We start from the raw sequence: 20535 nt of genomic DNA, 5'->3' as shown, positions 1-20535 counted from the left end.
TAAATGAGCATTTTACAATAAAGGACAAAAAACACATTTAAAGATGAATATATAATGGAAAAGTTAAACTACGTGAATCAATTAGAGATTTAATATTTTCTGATTGTATAATTAATTGCAAATAAAGCTTTTCCTGATGATGGGTTTTTGTTATAATTTAAAAATTAGCAACTAATCTACATAAAAAAGAATTTAAAGTGATGGTTCAAATTTAAATAGAACTGCATATTTGTTTTTCACATTTAAACGACTTTAAATAAATAAATGACATTGTATCTCTTGGTAAATGCAATGTGTGACAACGCGAAAATTGCCTTTTATTGGTATAACGCCTCTGACAGAATCGCAGTTTGCGATCTCGAGCTCACCTTCATGCGGCACATACAGATTGAGATACAGACAGTCCTCGCTTTCGGTTCGCAGGTAGGGCAGCAGTCGACTCAGGTGTTTATAGCGACCGCGGGACATATTCTCGCTGCCGTGGGGCGAGAGATCTGGCAGTTTCTGTGGACACACCGGCGGCAGATGCCGCGCTATCTTTAAGCCCTGCCACGGCAATGGAGCGCCTGGAAAAGAGACAAGTGGTAAAGTTACTAAATGATGTTCTTATCCTGTCATTTCAAAGCTATAGCTTATTATTTATAATTGCAAAGACCTGAAACTTTTCATAATTCAAAATGAAGAAAAACGTTTAATTGAGTGGCCTCGCTAATCAGAATATATATAAATTAAACTGTAAACATAATTACTCGTATTAGACAGCCGTGCTTCTAAGTGCCGTCTACAATATTGCAAACCAGCTTTCTTAAACGAATTTTTCACGTTTTCGAATTAAATTCCTTCCGCTCCTTGCACAAATCCTCGAAAGTCCAATATTCCCCTGCAGATAACTGACAAAGAGGGCATACCCAGTGACATCCTAACCCATTGTGGCCAAACACATTTCGCCGTTCCTCTCACTGTTTCGCAGTCATTCGATTGCTTTCGAAGCGCTGTGGCCAAAAAGTCAATTCCGTATTTATGTAACACGGTCAACAGGCACTTGAAAACGCCATAAACAAGCAAACACAGACACACGCCGCCTTCATACCCCACAGCTCGGACTTCCTGCACACAAGTGCCATCGGAGACCAAAGGACACTCAGTGCCCGGTGCTCGCTGCTCGGTACTGGGTCCTGTCCGGATCCGATTCGTGGCCAAGTTGACTGCGGTTACGCTTTGGTGTTGCAGTTAACGTCAAACCGTGCTCGCAGATGCGGAGAATCGTCGGTGAATGGCCAACCACGATTTGGTCAAGTTAGTTCGGATTCTGGTCACTGCTTCGAAACCCCAAGTCTCAAATCCATGCGGTTAGCAGATGGACGCAGAAGGACGACCCACCCGCCCGGATGCCAATCCGTCTCGGTGGAGAGTCGGCAAATCGCTTACAAATTTTGACACCACGTTGTTACGGCTTCAGATTGTTTTGCGGTTATTTAGGACCGATCGATATGCAAATGGGGGGTTTAGGCAAATTAAGTGGCTTCAATCAGTCGCCTGATTGACAATATTATTGCGAATTCGAACACGCTTTGAGTGGGCTCAACCAATTCAATACCAATATTAACACAAGGGGGTTGCCAGCCAATAATTGGTTCAAGCCCAATAAATACAGGCGAATAAAATAGTGTAGTCGATGTGGCAATTTTCAAATTATATATACCATTCTCTTTTTTAAATTCCACTGTTTAATGTTATTGAGAAAATCAACGCATTTTTATAAATAAACATAAATAACTAACAAATAAGTTTAAATAATAATAAACAGTTGTTTTCTGTGCACAACATTTCAATTTCAACAAGTCTGTTCACCAGGAAGGGTGAGGATTAGACGCCCAAATCAATGCCAATTTCAATCTCGTTGCTAGCCCGACGCCCCAAAAAATATGCAACATTTACACTTTGACACATTTGCACGGACAAATTTCATTTCGTCGCGTTATTGAACACATAAAAATACGAAGAAAAGAGCAAGCTCCAAACGTGGGTCCAATATACGGATGCGAGCATTATTTGCATTTTGTTATTAATAAATTTGGCAACAGGCGAAAGGAAGAGCTTCCAAGCTGCCAGCTCGGAAAACTCCGGCGGAAATGGGAAACGCAGAGGAGAATCGAAAACGATGTGTATTTGTTTGGTCGCTGCGCACAAACAAAATCTATCACACAACGGACAGACATCATGGACTCTGTTTGCATACGGGTTTGAATGTCCTCCGCTTTGACAGGCGCTCCACACATTACGCATACGCAACGTGAGCATATTTGCATTGGCTTATATTTGCGGGGCGCATTTCAAGGCAAGTTGTATCAGCGACAGCATGTTTGCCCTGGCAAACTCACAGCAACTCCCGCGACAAATATGTCGCTGCCACCCATCTAAGTTGCTGCTGCCGTTGGTGTTGCTGCGGTGCAGCGATATGTTGCCGCCGTGTCGCCGCCGTCCGTTCGGATTGAGTGCGCGGCACTCAAGTGCTCAATAAACCCAGCGCGACAGACGGCGAAGTGCAACTGCAAACTGAAAACTGCCACTGGAAACTGCAGCTGAGCACTACAAAACCCGTCCATCTGACACGCAAATCGCAGCCTACACTTTCGACTGCCTCCGGGGCGTGTTAATTTATAGTCTTTACGTAATGCAATTCAAAGGCACGGAGCCACGCTGGACCTACACTGAACAAACAGAGGACAATAAAAAAGGTCAACAATTAAATATTTTAAATTCGAATATTTACTTATTATTTGTTTTGTTGCAAAGTGTAATTAACTGCATCCAAATCATCGCAGAAGAATTAAAATGACTTTTTAATTTTTCGTTTTATCGACAAATTGTGGAATTTGATTGCTTCCTTTCTTATTACTAACAACATTTTCTAAAATATGTTTTATTATATTATTTCTAAAAATCCAAAGTATCGGAGAATTACATTTAATTGTCACCATCACCTCGTCCATTAGAAATAATCTTGAGTCAATTAAAAAAGGGAAATTTAAGCATATCATAAATAACATAAGAAAGTTCCTTAACAAGTTTTAAGTCGGAATACAGACTCCATCACAGGAATATTATTTATGGTGTAGGATTTTAAGCCCAGTACTTTGTGAAAACTTATTTTGTAGTGCACACAAATGGGAACCGGAGAGCCCAGCGGCGAGGAGGAAGTTGTGCTGCCAACAGCTGGAGCTGCGGCCTGTTTATGCCCCGAACAAAAGGACCAGGGGCTTCAAGTTTTGGCGAAGTGTTGGCAGCTCGGCGGCCACAAATCTCACAGGCCAGTGGGCACTGGCAACGTTAATCATGTTTTGATAAACAAACTTAAAACCCATACAATACTAGCAATTTTCACTCTTAATTAAACGAGCAAAATATTCATGTACCAAGTCCGAAACATAATCACGCAGCATATGGCCAAGCTGGGAGAAGACCTAGGATGCTCGGATTTACATAGCAATCCTTGTAAAAACAAGCTGCAATAATAATAGCCATTTGAGACAGGAAGCACACACATAGGGACGTGCTCTCAGGACCAACATTCTGCCAGATCGGTGTTGCAGAGGGCACATGTCGAGTCCTGAAAGCCTAATGCCGGGCCGGCTTCAACGATAATTGCTTAAATTGCAGGCTAAATTCTAAGTGCCCCACAACGCCGTCTGGACCAACGGAGGATTCCGAAATGGACAGCAGGAGCAATGCGGCGGCATGTGTCGGCGCTCAAGGAGTGTTCGCCCCACCCTCAAAGACCCCGGCTCCCACTCGGGTCCTGGGGTTTGGGGCTTCGAGGTTTTTGGGTTTGCCTGTTGGTGCTGCAAAGTGGCAATTTGCCATCATATTTGCGGTCACAAATAGTGCTGGCTGCCTGCGGCGGGAAAGGTACAGGGGTACAAGTAGCTGGGATTTGCCAGCTTATTGGGACTACCATGAATTATACAAATTGCCATTCTTAATCACAGTGTACATAATTAATTTTATTGAAATACATTTAGCATTTTAAATACCACGCCTCAAGCCCCTACCGAGTTAATGCACAATAAAAGCGTTGCAAGTAAAGTACAATAGCCTTTTGTTTTCGATAAACATTGTTTACGTCAAAACAAACATGTGGTTATCAATATCAAAATAAACACATGTTTACCCGTTTTGACCAGCTTTAAGCTTTATTGTTAATGATTTTAAAATGATGACTGCGCCGTAAGACTTGATTGCTTATATAAAAATGTTCGCATTTCATTAAATTGCATTTATTTCACTTTTATTTTTTATTTATTTATTTTACACATTTGCTTTTACTCGAGAGTGTTAGGATGAAAACCATTTGACTTAGAAAGTGAATTCAAAACTAAAAGTAAAATATAATTTTGATTAGATGTTTTTTGCAAAATACAATAATGTTTATAACTCTAAAAGATTTTAAAAATGAATACAACAAGCTTTAATCGCTTTAATCAATCATTAAGGTTTTACCTGCCGAATATATCTCTCTTGGTTAGCATGAAAAATGTTATTGCCTCCGGAGCTAATGCTGTTACAAAAATCCCCCTCGATGCCATCCTGCATAAATTGGTGGCCTCGAATCTGACAGTTTAATATACACTCACCTGGTGGCATGAAGCGGCGATCGTCGGTGGGCGCCTCCGCGTAGGGCAGTCCCAGGAACTGGTCCACCTGTCGCAGGCCGCTGGTCACCTGGAAGCGACGCGTGATGCCCATGAGGCGGCCCTGCTTCACCTGGATCTCCTGGGTGTACTGCAGCTTATCGGGCACCACGTGTCGCCGCCCCGGGTGATGAGTGGTTGTCGCCTCGTCGCGGCTTTTATCGGTGGCCAAAAATGCGGCCGCCGGGCTGTCAGAGCCTTTGGTCTGGGCTTGGGATGGGGATTGGGTTGCGGCACCAGGGGTCGTTTCGTCCTCCGCAGCGAAAAGCCTGGCCAAGCTCTGCCTGAAATGCAGCTCCAGAGTGGGCGGCGGGGCCTTGGCACGTCGCACCGCCTGACGGCCAATTGATCTGGCCGGATCCGGCTGAATTGTCGTCGTGATGTCCCCGATAACCCGTGTTTGCTTTGAGGTTTCCCGCAATTTCATTGCGTTTTCCAGTTCATTTCCTTTGTGCAGCTGCTTTTCGGCGACCACGCCCCACTGGCGTACGTGGCTTAATTGCAAGTGATTGCCGCCGACCGTGAGCAGAAATAGCCAAAATGCTGCCAAACGAAACTTCATGGCTCTGTTTTCCCGCCTCCGGGACTTTTCCGCTGCTCTCTGCTGTTTTCGATATTAATTTTGGCCTTACACTCCCTGCTCCGGGGAAAGTTTTCACATTCCGCTCGTGTTTGTCTTTCCTGTTTGGTTAATTGTTCTTTTCGCCGGCTTTCCCGCTGGTTGCCTTCTTTGTTGTGTCCAACCGAATGGCTCACATTTTCCGCACTCCGTATTTACATGGATTTTCTTTGAGCGTCTTAAATAGTTTCGACACTTTATTTACTTGCAGTATTTAGCATGCTCCTTTGTCCAGTCCTGCTCCGTATTTAATTTCATTTCCAGCTAAAGTTTCGCCAGCTTTTGTACGCCTGAACATTGTTTGCGAAAAGAAAAACACCAAGAAAAGTGAGAAACACTGAATAAATTAAGGCCGCTCGACAGTTTCATTATTCTTTAATTTTGGTTTCACAAGTTTACTTTGTCTCCGATTCCCCTACCCAGTGGCAGCTGTCTTGGGTATCTTGAAGCCGCAGCCCAAACAATTTGTATAGGTTACCAAAAATAGACCTTAAAGTAAATTATGAATTTAAAAAAAGATGGGAAGGCGACATGCATTCTGCTGAAGTCGTAGTAATATTTCTGGTAAGACTTCATGGAAAAAATCCTATAAAGGCAAATGCTGGCCCCTTAAAGTCAACTCATATCCAAAATTAATGGCCTGTTTTGATTGAGTCATCCTTCAGCTCTCAGTGGCACTGCATTTTCCAATTGACATGCCCTCTCGTGTGTGGCAGACAATCAATGTGCTGTTCATTTTCAGAATTTCAAATATTATTTTAGGACTTTTCGATGGAATGGTGGCAGTCATTTATTTATAGTGGTCCATTAGTTATGAATGCCTTTGGACTTTGGACTTTGTCAAATCGATTCGATCGAAGTGAAGTGAATGGAAATGAAATGAAAGGAACTCCGACACTTCATTCGAATGCTTTTCACGTTAAATGTGATAAGAAGTTGCCATTAAACCGAATATTTGTATACAAACACGGAGCGTTGAACAAGTGCTCGTCATTCAAGTCCTGACACATGGAAAATGAGCTCCGAAGGCTTTTCAGAATTTAGTGCCGTGTAGTTTCACATTTGCGTAACGTAAACAAAGAGCATTCAGAAATAAATGGAATGGAAAAGCCAGTCCACAGCGAAAGATTTCCCATGACGATTAATCATAAAAGCAGAAATACCAATGAAAATTCAATTAGGTTCCTCTGTTTCTCCTCCATATCGATATGTCGACAGACCAGCGAAGTGAGCTAATTTCGCTATTAAAGTAAAACAAACGCGAAATCTAAAAATGAAGAGGAATTCAAATGTTTTTTACGAGCACGCCAAGAAAAGCGCAGTGACGTGGGAGGGGGTGGCACATGGGCGGCACATGTGTGTGAAAACCCAAAATGTGTGACGGTTGGGGACAGTGTGTGTATTTGTAAGTATATATCAAAATAATCACAACGCACTGGCACACTAAAAGCATTTTCCACAATAACAACAGGAAAAATAGAACAAGAAAATATAAAAATTGTACAAAAATATTAGGGAAAAGGGCGCATGTCGAAGAGTGAACGCCCTTTGCGATTGTTTATAAAGTCGGAAAAGTGCATTACATACTTATTAAATGAGTGCTACTTTAATTCGGGTTTTATTTATAAATGTGACCTATTTTAAAACCATTTTTTGGTTGCAATAATATTGTGCTAAAATGTTTACTAAAATATAGTTAGACTATCATAACTTTCTTCACAAGTTTTTAAAAAGTATAATAAATCATAGCTTATTGGGTCTCAAAAGTTACTTCTATCTGGCACCTACACAAGTTTTAGTTATATATCTCAACTCTCCCTTATATGAATTTTAGGGCATAGGCAAATGGAGAACAGCATAGCAGATAATAAAAGGAATCTCTAAGTGATTTCGTTATTTATTGCATTTTTCCAGACTTTTACTGCCCCTGAGTGAGTTTCTCCGGACACGGGTGTTTGCATCACAAACACGCATAAATGTCAATACATTTGCTGAGGACATAAAATGACCTTCGCTAAAAGCGGGGAATGGTCGGGAAAAGTGTAGTTGAAGTGGAGTTTATCCTTCGATTTTCATCGTCGTAAACTCCCCCAACTCGTTCGGGAGCTAATTGAGTCAACATAAACGGATGCTGCTTTTTAGCTATCTTGTTGTAGCAGTTCTGGTATTTTTAGAAGGGAACGAAATAGAAAATCAATGCTATTTCTGGGATGTTTTCTTGGCAATCTGTCGGTTTAACGTATCCACTAAGTGAAAGTAAATTAAGACAGCTGTCGGTGGCCATTAAATGCAAACTCCGAAAAACGAAAGCCTAAAGCGCAGGAGCCACCAATACTCCCAGCTGAAAATGGGACTAATAAAAAATAAATAGAGGAGCGGGATAGAAACACAGAGGCAATGCAAATTTAAACAAAATGCACAGCGCTAAAAATAAACAGCAAGTGCTTAAAAATAAAAGCGAATGGGCGAAATATTCACGGAATGCCGCTGCATTGTCCGCGCACTCCGTGAAATGTCGTCACCAAAGGCAAAAACAAATAAATAGAGGAATTCGCGAAAATAAAGGAGGAATCACAAGACAAACTCGCCAGTTGGCAGCTGGCGAAAAGGAAAACGCACCGAACGGAAACAAGATGGCAAAACGGAAAATCAGCGAGAGCTGCAACAGCGCGAAAAGTGCAATTGGAATTTAAGTAAAGTGATTTGATTGGGATTACTCTGTCGCGAAGTCACTTATTTCCTGCCGGTCCACTTGGCCTGGTCAAAACAATTCGCGGAATGCTTTTCTTGCGCTGACGAAGTCACTCAGCCGAGTCGAGCAATTTGTGGGTCAATTGAAGTGTGCTGCCTGCCTGAATAAACTCTAAATTACAGCGAAGGGGGTCCTTTTCCGCGGACCGCATAATCAATGGCGCAACACTTTCGACATAGTTTCAAAACAGATGTGACACTGTCATAAATTATATTCGGCCGGCGCTGTAACAATTCCGGCGGGAGCTCCGCCAGCGCTTTTGTGATGCAAATGCCGAGCGAAGGGCCACGCAGCAGGGGTCCCCTGGGTTAAGGCCCCTTAACCCGCGGAAAACAACGTTGTACAGCGCCCGGACACAAGGCGAAATTTGCATAATTAGCACAGAAATGTCGACGCATCGAAAGCTGTCACTCCTGACACGCCAAATGAAATGCGAACTATAAAGTACACGCGAGCGGCAACAAATTAGTTGCAACTAATTTTAGCTGAATTGCAGAAAAACAGAAAACAAGATTTGGAAGGGGCAAATGCAAACCGCGACAAAAAGTTCAACAAACCCCAAGCCAAATGCAGATCGTGCCGAATTATTTCGAATTATAGGATTTATTTTTGGTCTCCCTCGCAGAAACACACACAAGTGGGCGGTGGGCATGGCCGAGTACAGCGCAAATTAAGTGAAATGTTTATTTTTAAATAATTCGGTTACTGAAACACAGCAAATTATTTAAATTTGTTTACACAGTTGTTTGGGCCACTGAATAGGGGTTCGGTTTGGCTTTTAGTTCAAGTAAACTTGTGTAAGCCTTGCACTTAAAGACCCAAATAGCGAATTTGGAATCCGCATCACCCGAGTTTGCATCCAATAAACACCCAGAAATAAATTCGACTCGTCGGATAATCTGCGCAAAATATTCGTATTATATTTGCCTGCTATTATTATACTTTGCTTATACATATGTCGAAATGTTTACGAGCGTCACACATCACTGAATTTCGGAATATTTCCTTTTTTCGCACAAGTATTGGGGGAAATTAACGAGCTTCACTTGAAGTTCACTCCTGCACTTGATTTGCCCGATGAGCATTGAACGGAAAGTCTATAGTATCTTTTCACATTTTAAATGTTAAATATTTTTTACATATTTTTCTTGCAGAGCGGCGATTTTGCTTATTAATCAGCAGATCGGCGTGCTATTTCATGGGCACAACCAATGAAGCACATTAAATATTTTCAATATTTATTTGCACGGGCTATTTGGCCTTTGGATTGCCGATAATTATGCGCGTTGTCGATTTTTCAGCTTTTGCATTTACCAATTGCGCCTGATTTGTTGTATCTTTGATCTGCCCAGAAGATACGCTGAGCAATTTTGGCAGGCACCCTATTTTCGTTTGTCACTTTCTGTGGTTTTGCACAAACAAATCGAAGATGTTTTCGATTATTTTTCATTCAGCAACGATTGCACCACACTTAAAATAAATCACTCTGCGACGACTTTTCTTTTTCGAACTGATTAACTTCGGTGCCTTCTGCGCGTAAACATTTTCGCTTGGGCACTTGGCACGCGCTCTGTTTTTGTCCCCCTTTTGCAGATATTTTCTGGGCGTTATTTTTGGATCGCGCACAAGATTTATTTCACTGCTCCTTGGCTTGGCACAAGATTTTCCCCACAAGAACCGCGACGAGCACGGGTCCGATCCCCAACCGACACGATCCGCGTTCAAACTGCAACTGCTCGGGGATAATTCCGGCGGAAGAATTGCTGGGCAGCCCCGGGATCTTTTCTCTTTGGCAAGATCTCTCTTAGTTGAGAGAATTTCTCAGACGAACCAGAGAACCTCAAATAAGTCTTGACATATTCCGATTTGTTTACGAAATCCTAAGGCATTAGCAAAAGCCAAAGGGAAGAGTGTTTCTTAAGGTGTCAGCAATTATTCCAGAGCTAATTACATAAAAAATTAAAATCAGGTCCTTAAGTATCCCTCTAAGCATTTTATTGGGAGTTTACACGCTTTCTAAATGGATTAGAATTTTAGAAGTATTGTTGTTCTAACAATTATATAAAAATTGGTACATATATAAGTATTTTTATTATCGATTTCTTTTTAAGATAATACTTGTCCATACTGTTTCCTTGGCAGAAACGAGAGTGTGTAAATATCAGTAAGTTATCAAGTTGAAAGGTAGAAACATAATTTTCGGATATTGGCAATTTATGTATTTGCGATTGCACATCCCTTCTATAGTATTCCTTGCACTTAAGGTAATTTCCATACCCGATTCGAAAGAAATTTCCGCTGCTTCCGCTCGGCGAATACTTAAATAAACATCTTTTGATGCCGAGTGGAGAGATTTCCCATTTCTCTTATCGCAGACTTCCTGCCGCAAATCTATCCCTAAGTCTAAGTGCACTGACGGCAACCAAGTTAAAGTCTCAAATCAGCTTGGCTCTTGGCCAAGAAGAAAGGAGAGGTAAATGCAAAAAAGTGTGCTTACCAAAAGATACAAAGCCAAACTCCGGCCTAGGTCTACCTATTTGCCAAGCCTTTTTGCATCGCAGCACGCAGCAGCTAAGTGACTTGTTTGACTTCTTCATTGTGTCTCCACTTCATCGCCAATTTGGCAGGGTCAGTGGAAAAAAGAGGTCATCAAAGTTGATTGGTAGAGTCAGGTATATAAGTACAAGGCTCTGGCCAAAAAAGGTTAATAGGTAAACTAGTCATTGAACTTGTTCTACAACTCCTAAACTTTAAAATGAAAACGTAAGTACAAGTTGAGTAAGTAAGTATACCATTTTATATCAATTTATTCTTATTATTATTAATTTTATTTTTTAGACTCCGGGATCTCTTGTTAGATTTAACACACTACTATAAAAACCATAAAAAGGACCTGCAGGCTAGCAACCTGAATACCTTTATCACCAGATTGCCAGAGTGTCAGGTAGAGTCTCTGTTTTCAGACCAATTTTCGCACCTTTCACGCCCCTTCAGTGTGCGTAGAAAAAAGGTGGAAAATGGCTGACAGCTTCGCAGACATTCACGTTTGGCTTCCCCTTTTTGCGAGCTCACAAAAATCGACTGTTCGGGGAAATTGATTTACCCGGCTGACATTTTCGAAGTAACTCGAGTAGCTAATTTACGACCATCAAAGTGCGCCAATAAATTTTGTTTAATTGCCAGTTAATTAAAACCGAAGCCCCGTGCTCGGGACACAGTACTCGAAAAACTCACACAGCCAAAGAAAGCGGCATTCTGAACGTCAGCAGGGCATTTAAAAATAAACCGAATTCGACGTCAGAAAGACGCCATCCGCATCTATATACAACAAGCATAAAAATTCATAAGAGCCAGGTAATAAAATTGAAAAAATATCAAGTTAAATTATTTATTTAAATATCTAGTCGCCTGCAACCAGTCGAGGATGCGCCACTGGATTTTTCATATCCGACTGGCGATGCCAATTTATATTCAATTTCGGTTAGAGCCTGAAAAGTTTATATCTGAACAAGTTCTGTTTGCGAGCTGTCAGTTTATCAAAAAATACATTATTCAACTCGAAGACTTTTGGCATGTTTTTTCTCGTATTTTTGTTTGTCATATTTCTCAATAGATCCATTTAAATGAACTGTGTGTATTCTTTCGTATATCGAATATTTTAGTTGTGTTACTTATGGCGCTTGAGGTGCCAAACTGCTTGCATAAATTGGCCTAGTTGGCTTTCAAATTGAATAGTTTTATAGTATTTGGAATAAATTAAAAAATTTGAACAATTACCTTTTATCAAAATGCTGTCAGTTGTCGTATGCATCATGACGAAAAACAGATTTTTGCTTTTTAAACCGAACCCATGTTTAACAATGGACAGGTCATTTTGGACTGAGTTGAAATTCAATACATAAATATGTTTAATTTGGTAACTAAGAGCTTTCCAGTTGGCTTGACATCGGCAAATGAAAGGGAAGCTGGCCAAATGTGAAAGGAATAACAATATTTCCTCGTTGGCTTTGAACCTTTTGGCTTAAGCCAGGCTAGTTTTTCATGCTTAACATGAGTAAGCTCATTTTAGCTCATAAAGGACTGACATTTTTATGGCCCATCCGAATTCTCTCCCAATTCCCAGGCACAGACTCATTTGCCACATTCAGACAGGGTCAGGGATCTGGGGGCCGAATGACTAGCAATTTGCTATCTAATTAACTTCGATTCCTCCGGCAAGGACATTTACATAATTGCATTTCGTGGTGCATAATTCTGCCGTGGGCCACGCCCTTCTTTGGCCCTAGATAAGGAAAAATAAGAAAAAATTAAACCATCGCAATCAAGTTAAAAACGAAAGTTGCCCATGGCGCAGGCGAAAGGATAACTGAAAGAATGGAACTGAAATTAGAAGAGCAGATGACACAAAAAAGCCAGTGAGAGCGTAATTGTGTTTTGCCGCTGCCACTGCAATTGGGTTCTGGTTCTAATTCTGGTTCTTTTCTGTTCCTGGCCATATGGCGGCCACATTACACCGAGTTAAACGAAGGCCGTGAAGCAAAAAAGGGGGAAATGTGTCAAGGAAGAGGCAACGGCGTCAAATGAAAGCCAACTCTAATTAAGTCGGCAACGGTCAAGTTGCAGGAACACAAAAAGAAAGCGAAAGCTGCATTTTTTCGTTGATGGCCAGAATCAGGAAAACTTGCAGCAGATAGCGGCGAAAGCATTCCCATAAAGGAGAGGCCACAGCGGATGATTTAACTCAAGAGTGCACCGCGCCAAGCAGACTCACTCGGAGCTAATTGCAAGCCTCAAGTCGGGGAATTATGAATGCAGTTGGGCGCCTTAAGTTTCCATAAAACGGCAGTATTTACCGAAAAAAGGGAACAAACTGAGACAGAGAGCCCGCTCCAGTCTGACTCAAGTGGTTGAGAATTTGACTTGGGCCGCAAAGTGGAGTGCAAACAAATTATACAAAAATTGCCAAAGAAATGCCCCCAGAAGAAGAAATGCACTTATCTTTGCCTTGTTGACTCGCCAAAAAAGTTGGTTAAAGCGAAATGCAAAAAATCGGAAGAGGTACACAGGAAAACATAAAAAGTTAAGCACTTCTGAAGCATACTTGTTATATTGTGCTCAGAACTCTGCTTAAAACTCTTTGGAGTAGTTATCGATAATATCGCTACTATCAAATATCAGAGAAAACAAACGACAAAATAAAAATTAATTTTTAACGCACACAAATAATAAATTAAAATACCACAAAACACAAGTAACATTAAATTACTTGTCAGAGCGATACTGAAATGATATTGAGCTTAAGCCATAGATATTTCCAAAGTCTAAAAACATCGATATTACCGATAGTCCCATCGATCGGTATACCAACCCCGATTCAAAGTAGGGGTGTCGATTATTTTAAAATATCGCATTAACAATAAATTCAAACAAAAAAAAACAAAACAAACAAAACTAAATTTATATTTCGCTTTGTTTGATTAGAAAATAAAAAAATATCGCATTCTCGATATTTGAGAAAAAAATTATTACGATATAAATATATAATTTTCCCAAAACAATATCGATATATTGATATTTTGATATATCACCCTAATTTAAAGTGACTTTAATAGACATTATAAAGTTTTTTTTTTTTTCTTCCAACAAGGCTCCAAAATGATAGTATATTTCTCTTCTCCCTTTTCTCCTGTAGCAAAAAGAACTCAATTTGAATTATTGCAAACTTATTCTCTGCCGCTTCATTTCGGCTGGAATTCCGCTCCGTAAACTTGGCCCGAGCTTCTCGCTAATCAGGGGGAATTCCTTTGCCGCAGAACGAATCCGCAACTAGATTTGAAGTGGTCCAAGCCCAATTGAGCAGAAAACACAGCCAACGGCAACCGGAGCCCTCTCATGGGCTTTTGGGGCAGTAAATTTGGCGTAAAATAGGCTATTGATTTTTGAGCTCAACTGGGCTTACTGAAATCTAACTAAACTTAGCTCGGCGTTAACAGATTTGGCTCCTTGTTGTGGTCTGGGTATTTAAAGCCCCTGTGCATATGCAAATGAATCAGGCAGTGAATCCAGTCGTTTGCATTTAAATCTCCCCGGAGACTCTTCCATTTCGAGTCTGCCTTTCACTCAAGTGAAACTAAATGACACTCGCTTACAATTGTCGCCCTCGAGCTGGCCCAAAAAGGAGGTGTAAATAAACTTTAGGCAAACGAAATCCGCACAAAAGGAAACTAAGCGTTGACTAACTCAAAATGAGGAAAGTCCCCGGAAAAATGGGGTCCAGAGTGGAGACTCCTCTTTAAGTGGTCAGCCGGGTAAGTTGGGCGAAAAAGAAACGCTGAACGACCGCACTCCGGACTGTCCACTTGTATTAAAGGAAAAACGCCGCAGGCATTTTAAGTGTTGTTAATGCCGATGCGGCGGCGGCACGAAAGTTTTTCCTCAGCGCAAATGAAACAAGTTTTTCCTAGTTTTCCCTTTTTTCGGCAGCCACCGCTCACGTTCCTCGCCCACCCATTTTTATGCATTTATAAAGACCAAGGGACTCAAACTGAAAAACAAACCGGGGAAGAGTGGAAAAGTTGCGCCACTTTTTGTTAACGCGTGGCTGCTTACGTGTGTGTCATTTAGCTCAAGTCCCAGGTCCCTCCGCTGCCCATCCCATCCTGGGTCAGTTTCCATTAAAGTGGTGGTCGGTGGTCAGTCCATGTAAATGGCAGCCGAGATTCCCCACAGCTTCCAGCTAGAACCGGATTAAACAGTTCCTTTCATCAAAGACAAAGTTTGCCCTCAAATGCGGTGTTTATATAGTGATAGAAAATATAAAATAAAATGCAACTACGAAGCAAACGTCTTTTATTTCATTTGAACAACACATATTTATTAATTTAATGTTGGTAATAACGATTTTACAACTGTACGGTTTATAACTAGTTCTAGTTTTCCAAAGCTATTTTTTATCATTTTGCGATTCGAAGCTTCGATCAATACTCTTTTTCAATGACCCTTGAAAAACTACTTTGCCCCGCGAAAAGCGAATTAATTGAAATGGCTTTGTCATTTGCATTCAATTAGCCATTTTGTTATGGTTACCGCACTTGCCCATCGCGTCCTTGCGATTATTAAACATTTTGCAAGTCAAATTAATTCTCGATAGAGCAGAAACCTTTTTGGCGGAATATTTATGAGCTCCGCGATGATTTTTTATTCCCGAAAGGACTGCGATTATTCCATAATTACGGCGAAGGCAGCTGCAGCAGGGCGCATTATGAAAATGGCATGGAATTAATTCGCGATATCGAAATGGGAAATAACGCAGCTCCCCCCGAAAAGTGCGCATCTGTTTCGCATTATAAATATGTCATATCCTGTTTCCTGCAGGCACGCCGAGCAGCTTATCAGACCCCTCGCAACTGCATTTACTGCCGTGAAGGAGCCTCAAAGGAAGCGCATCTCCCTTGCATCTTTCACGTCCTCAAAGGGGGAAACTGGGGGAAATGGCGAGCTCAGGCAAGTAGCAACTCAACCGAAGGTTCCTCATTTGCTGAACGACTCTGGGGAGCAGCTCCTCTTCCAGCTCCCTGTGTAAATCGGCACAAAATGCTATAAATTTCCATGCTTATTTGCGATGCAACTCGATATACCCTCATGAGTACTCATTGTGCACTAACTATGGGAATGGCTAGACAACTATATAGATTGGGAAACAATGTTGAAGGAGAAAATAACAGGGACACGGGGTAAACAATGCACAAAAAACCCTTTGCCAAGAGGCAATCGAGTTAGATTTCTGGACAGAAAAACCACACAAATCCGAAAAGGAACTTAAAAAGTTGAGAGGAAATGGATATAATAAAATATACAAGACATAATAACGAATAAAACAAAAGTGCACAGCAAGCCTTACATAGCTCTTAAGAAAAAAGAAGTGAAAAGGGGAACTTCATTATAAGCATTTTAGTTATTTTAAAACCTATGAAAAAACGTAAATGTATAAATATTTAAAAGAAAGCTAAAGGTGTGCGTTTAAAAATTCTTAAGTATATGTTTGAATTGTTAGTTATATTTTTAATACATTTTTAAGCAAAAAATAATTATATAATAAATTGACTTTAATTTCTATTATTTTGTACCCTAAATGAATATATTAAGCAGCTTTACAATTGAACGTTGGCCATGTTGACTAATTTTAAAATTAACATATAAGTATAATATATAAAAACTATCTGATCTTTTAGTTAACCCTTAATTTTCAAATCTCCATCAAATCCTTATTCCATAAGATATTTAGTAAACCTCCCTGTTCCTTAAACTTCAAACTTTTGGCTACAGTGCACAACAACTAATATCAATTTTAGCAATCACTAGTTGGTTATACTTAGCTAAGGGAGTTCGGAATTCGGCCTTACTGAGTTATTTATATACGTTTATTTTCCCCGTATTTCTGCACTGTTTGTTGTCTTTTGTGCCTTTTTTACACTTCGGGACTATTGTCGGCTTAATTGTTGTTGTGCCTTTTCCCGGTCCCGCTGCCATTGTTGTTGCCCGTATTGTTTCTGCTGCTCTGCTCGTTGTTGCTGTAGCTGGAGGAGTGGGTGGGAAATGGGGGTGGGGGTTGGTGGGAAATGGCTGCCTGTCTGATTGTTGACGTGGCTGAGAAAGCGCACACTTAAGTGCACTTGAGCGTTTTTAATTAAAACGCAATTTTTCAACGAGCAAAAGTCGAGCTGCGAACAACTGGGCAGACAAGTAGGTCCGTGATCCGGAATTTAGCAAAATATTTGGTTAGAAAAGCGCACAAAGTGTTTGCAAGTAAGAGACCATGCAATATTTTAAAATATTTCCAAGGCTTTACTTGGCTTGAAGAGGTAAAAGAAATCTCAAGAAATCCACATATTTTGCTTGCATTTAGATTGAGGCTACACACATCAATCATGCTGCAAGCAGTACATATAAAACCAGCACTGAAATGTCTTTCAATCAGAAGTGCTTCCAGCAACAGCAAGGGTCTTTTAGTAGGGATTTGTTTTTCGTGGACGAGCAGACAACAGTTGGTGCCTCCAAAACATAATCAACGTCATCATCGTCAGTCAGCTAGGGCAACTTTGTCGTAGTATTATGTATGCTTCCCTCGATGCACAGAAGAAAATATTTAACATTCCATTAAAAATATGATGTGTTTATTATGTGTATATAATATAGTATTATATTTTTTAAACATTATTCCGATTTACGTATACTTTTTCATTAGGTATATTTGGTCATTAATGACACGGATACAGTGTAATTTTGGTGATCCCGGTTCTTCTCCGTGTTCACCGCTCCTGATGTTGCTATTTCGCCAGATGATGTGGCTGAGGATGAGCGCGGTGGAGCTGATGATGATGACAACAAGTGCACAACCCTTTGGCCCCCGGCGCTGACTCCACTTTCCTGGCGTCTGATGGCTCCGGCTTTGCCCTGTGCCCGTGGGGGATGTACACATATACGTGCTTGCGGATGAGGGGCATGCCACATTTACGCGCTGCACTTGCCACGCGCGTACCAAAATAAACACGAATTTCATGTAGTACGCGGTCGAAGTCTCTGGCCCGCGAGGGTTGACAAAACAAGTCCTCAAGTGCAGCAATTTAGGCGGAAAAGCCGCACAGAATGGAAGGGAAGATGAGTTGGTTCTGGCGGCGGGAGCGCACATTGAAATTCCTCCTATACCAATCAAACAAAATAGTCGCATTGCTACCTGATTGGCGATAAATGGTCTTAAAGAAGATAGACAGAGGTGTCATAGAAACCTTAAACTACTTATAAAGGCGACTTCAGAAGGTATGAAATACATTTTTTTCTGATAATTGTGGTGTCCTAGATAATACCAAATAAAATACTTCCTATTATTGCTTTTCAATAGAAAATATTTTAGAAGCCAAATAAAGGAGCCTTCTAGATTCCCCTAATTAAAAATTCGAGTAATGCGAAAAGTGGTTTATTTTCTTTAAACCTGGAATGACATTTAAAATTTAATTTTATAAAACGTACTTACAATCTCGATTTCAATCTCACCCTTAGCTAGGTAATTACTTACGTTCAAATAACCTACGAGATTGAAACTGGAAATCAATTAATCTCATCCACTGCCAACCAACAAACTAATCAAAATTCATAAGGATAGCAATTATGAAACTATTCAATGGCTAGGCCAGAAACCAAGCTACCAACACATGGCACCCGTAATTAATACAACATCTCCGAAACTCGTATCGTGAGCCCACACAGAAGTTGAGGGACAACTGGTGAGGTGCAACACGACCGCAGGACCCGCCTGCAAGGAGCCAACGACAAATTAACAATAACTAATTGGAAGCTAATGGCCCATTGAGGCATTTACTTCCCAGCCATATTGGCAGCAGCAACAATGGACGCCCAGTCGTGACAAGAGACACTTTGGCCGAGCACCCAATAGGCGGCCTCTCTAAGCCGGAAAATCCGAGCATCCTCAAACCAAATCCCCCTTATTTCGGCATAATTAGCACACAGCCTTCAGCGCAAGTATGCAAACATGGCCACACAGTGCGGACATGGCTCGCAATAGACGGAGGCCGTTGGGAAGGAGTGGTCAGCTTGGCAAAGAAGGAATGTGGGTGCTCTGCAGAGCGGACTTTAGGGTTTTATATTATTGTTCCCATTTTGTTCTGAATACTTAGCCATCACAATTTATGACCCTCATCCAGAAGAGGGTGTACAAAATGTTGAACTATTCAGTATGTATAAAAATCGAAGAGGACTAAATTGTCTAAAAATCGTATAGATAAATATATTTCAAGTAATTTATAAGGATATAACCGCACATATATTTTCAGCAAGCTTAAAATATTTTATATTGGGCACAATTACAAATAACAATAAGTCATGAAAAGAATGAGAAACAACAAATCCAATTCTTTCCCAATCTCGACTTTTTATAAATGTTAATACTTTGAACATATTTAAAATGCATAAGAGTGCGCAAGACCGAAATGATGACCTATCAACGGAAGGAGCCTGAAAATTGGATTGGATCCATCTTAATAACTTGAAAAGTAACTTGACTGCGGGTCCATAAAAAATTCTGGCCCCGCACTGGCTTTTTCCATCTCCATATTGACACATGTGCGTACGTGGTGTCTGGTAGATATGCATAAAAGATACAGCCAACAGCTTGGCAGTTAGGCAGCCACACATCGTGCAAATGTGCGAACTCATTAGAGAACTCCGGCAGGCTGAGCCGCAGCCAAACGGAGGCAATTAGAAAATGATTTAGCGCAATTTTCGGTGTGATTAAAAACGGCGTCATCTGACAATTTAAGATGCTGTACGTGCGCAATTCCGACTGCCAGAAATTGCGAATAAAAGTTTATGGCAAATCTTGTAAAACGGCAGGCCTGCTGCGCCGCTGCTCCGATGCTAATTAAAACGAATAAGTCTTCGTTGTTGCCTACTTTGGCGTCCTTAGATGAATTGCCATCGTCTTTGTCTATGGATTCCGTTTAGCATCTTCATCTCGGCTCGCTGCTCCGCTCTATTACCATTCCCATTACCATCTCGAGCAGGAAAATAACTCAAGTGGCTGGGCTGAGTGGCGAGATAGTTTGCGAGCCTTCAGTTACCAGTTACCAGTAACCAGCCACCAGCCACCAGCGCAGCCTTTTCCCTGTTGCTCGTTAACGTTCCTGGAAGCGTGATGTAGCCGTCATTCTGAGCCCTCGGTTGTGGGTAGATGGCAGCAGGGAGTTGCTACTGACAGCCGTCCCTTCGCATCTGTCTGCATCAGTCGGCTAATGGCCGCTTTGCGGCTCAAGTGGCAGGCGCATCGTGCCGCCCGGGAAGTCATGAAGTATTTAAGCCAAGCTGCAAGTTTGCAAACTCAAGGTCCCAGCTCAGGCAGTGGCTTTGTCATTGGCTTAAAGGTAGCAGCCGCCCTGGAATTGGTTTACAAGTTTTATACAAATATTTTATCGCATCATTTCAAGTTATTTCTTTCCTCGCTTGGCTGTACTAACAATTGCAACCTATTGAGGTCTAAGAGCCTTGAGTTTTCTTTTGCTCTAACTAAAAATAACAATAACTTTAGCCGAAATAGGCTTCTCGAATGTTTAAAATGCTCATTCAAACTGAAACTGCTTTCTACGCTCCCAACCTATTTATTCAACTTTTCCAAATTTGCTGATTGTACCGAAAAATGCAAATTTGCAATCATATCATCCTCCTTTCCCCCGAAACTTTTGCACTTTTTCCCCGAAAAATACTGGCACTGCATTCGGGTCAAAGCATCAGGCCGAATTTTCGTGACCGTCCCCCCCATTCTCTGGTCCACCTATCGCATTTCATTGTTAATAAATTTCGGGCTTAATTCATTCATGGAAATTTCAGACCCCCTATCGTGTTGAGCTACCCCCACTCAATTTGTTGGCAGAAACTCCCGAATTGAAATCAATTTCGGCTCGCAA

At 41.1% G+C, this 20535-nt stretch overlaps 1 protein-coding gene across 3 annotated transcripts in view; it reads right to left on the bottom strand.

Annotated features, from left to right (window-relative positions):
• Window positions 1–9782, bottom strand: part of LOC108027330 (uncharacterized) — a 40960-nt gene extending 31178 nt beyond the window's left edge. Inside the window, exons 1-3 of one of the 3 annotated variants that reach the window (XM_017098742.3) lie at window positions 8933–9782; window positions 4635–5600; window positions 369–566 (exon numbers count right to left, since the gene is read on the bottom strand). In XM_017098742.3, coding sequence (XP_016954231.1) covers window positions 369–566; window positions 4635–5253 — 817 coding nt within the window. In that variant the 5' untranslated portion in view covers window positions 5254–5600; window positions 8933–9782. The remainder of the gene's footprint in view (window positions 1–368; window positions 567–4634; window positions 5601–8932) is intronic. The other 2 variants (XM_017098741.3, XM_017098740.3) reach the window with 2 other exon arrangements.
• Between the last annotated feature and the right edge of the window lie 10753 nt (window positions 9783–20535).

Source organism: Drosophila biarmipes, chromosome 3R, assembly GCF_025231255.1.
Source record: "Drosophila biarmipes strain raj3 chromosome 3R, RU_DBia_V1.1, whole genome shotgun sequence".
In the NCBI taxonomy this organism is placed as follows: domain Eukaryota; kingdom Metazoa; phylum Arthropoda; class Insecta; order Diptera; family Drosophilidae; genus Drosophila; species Drosophila biarmipes.
This window is presented reverse-complemented; position numbering and strand designations above follow the sequence as displayed.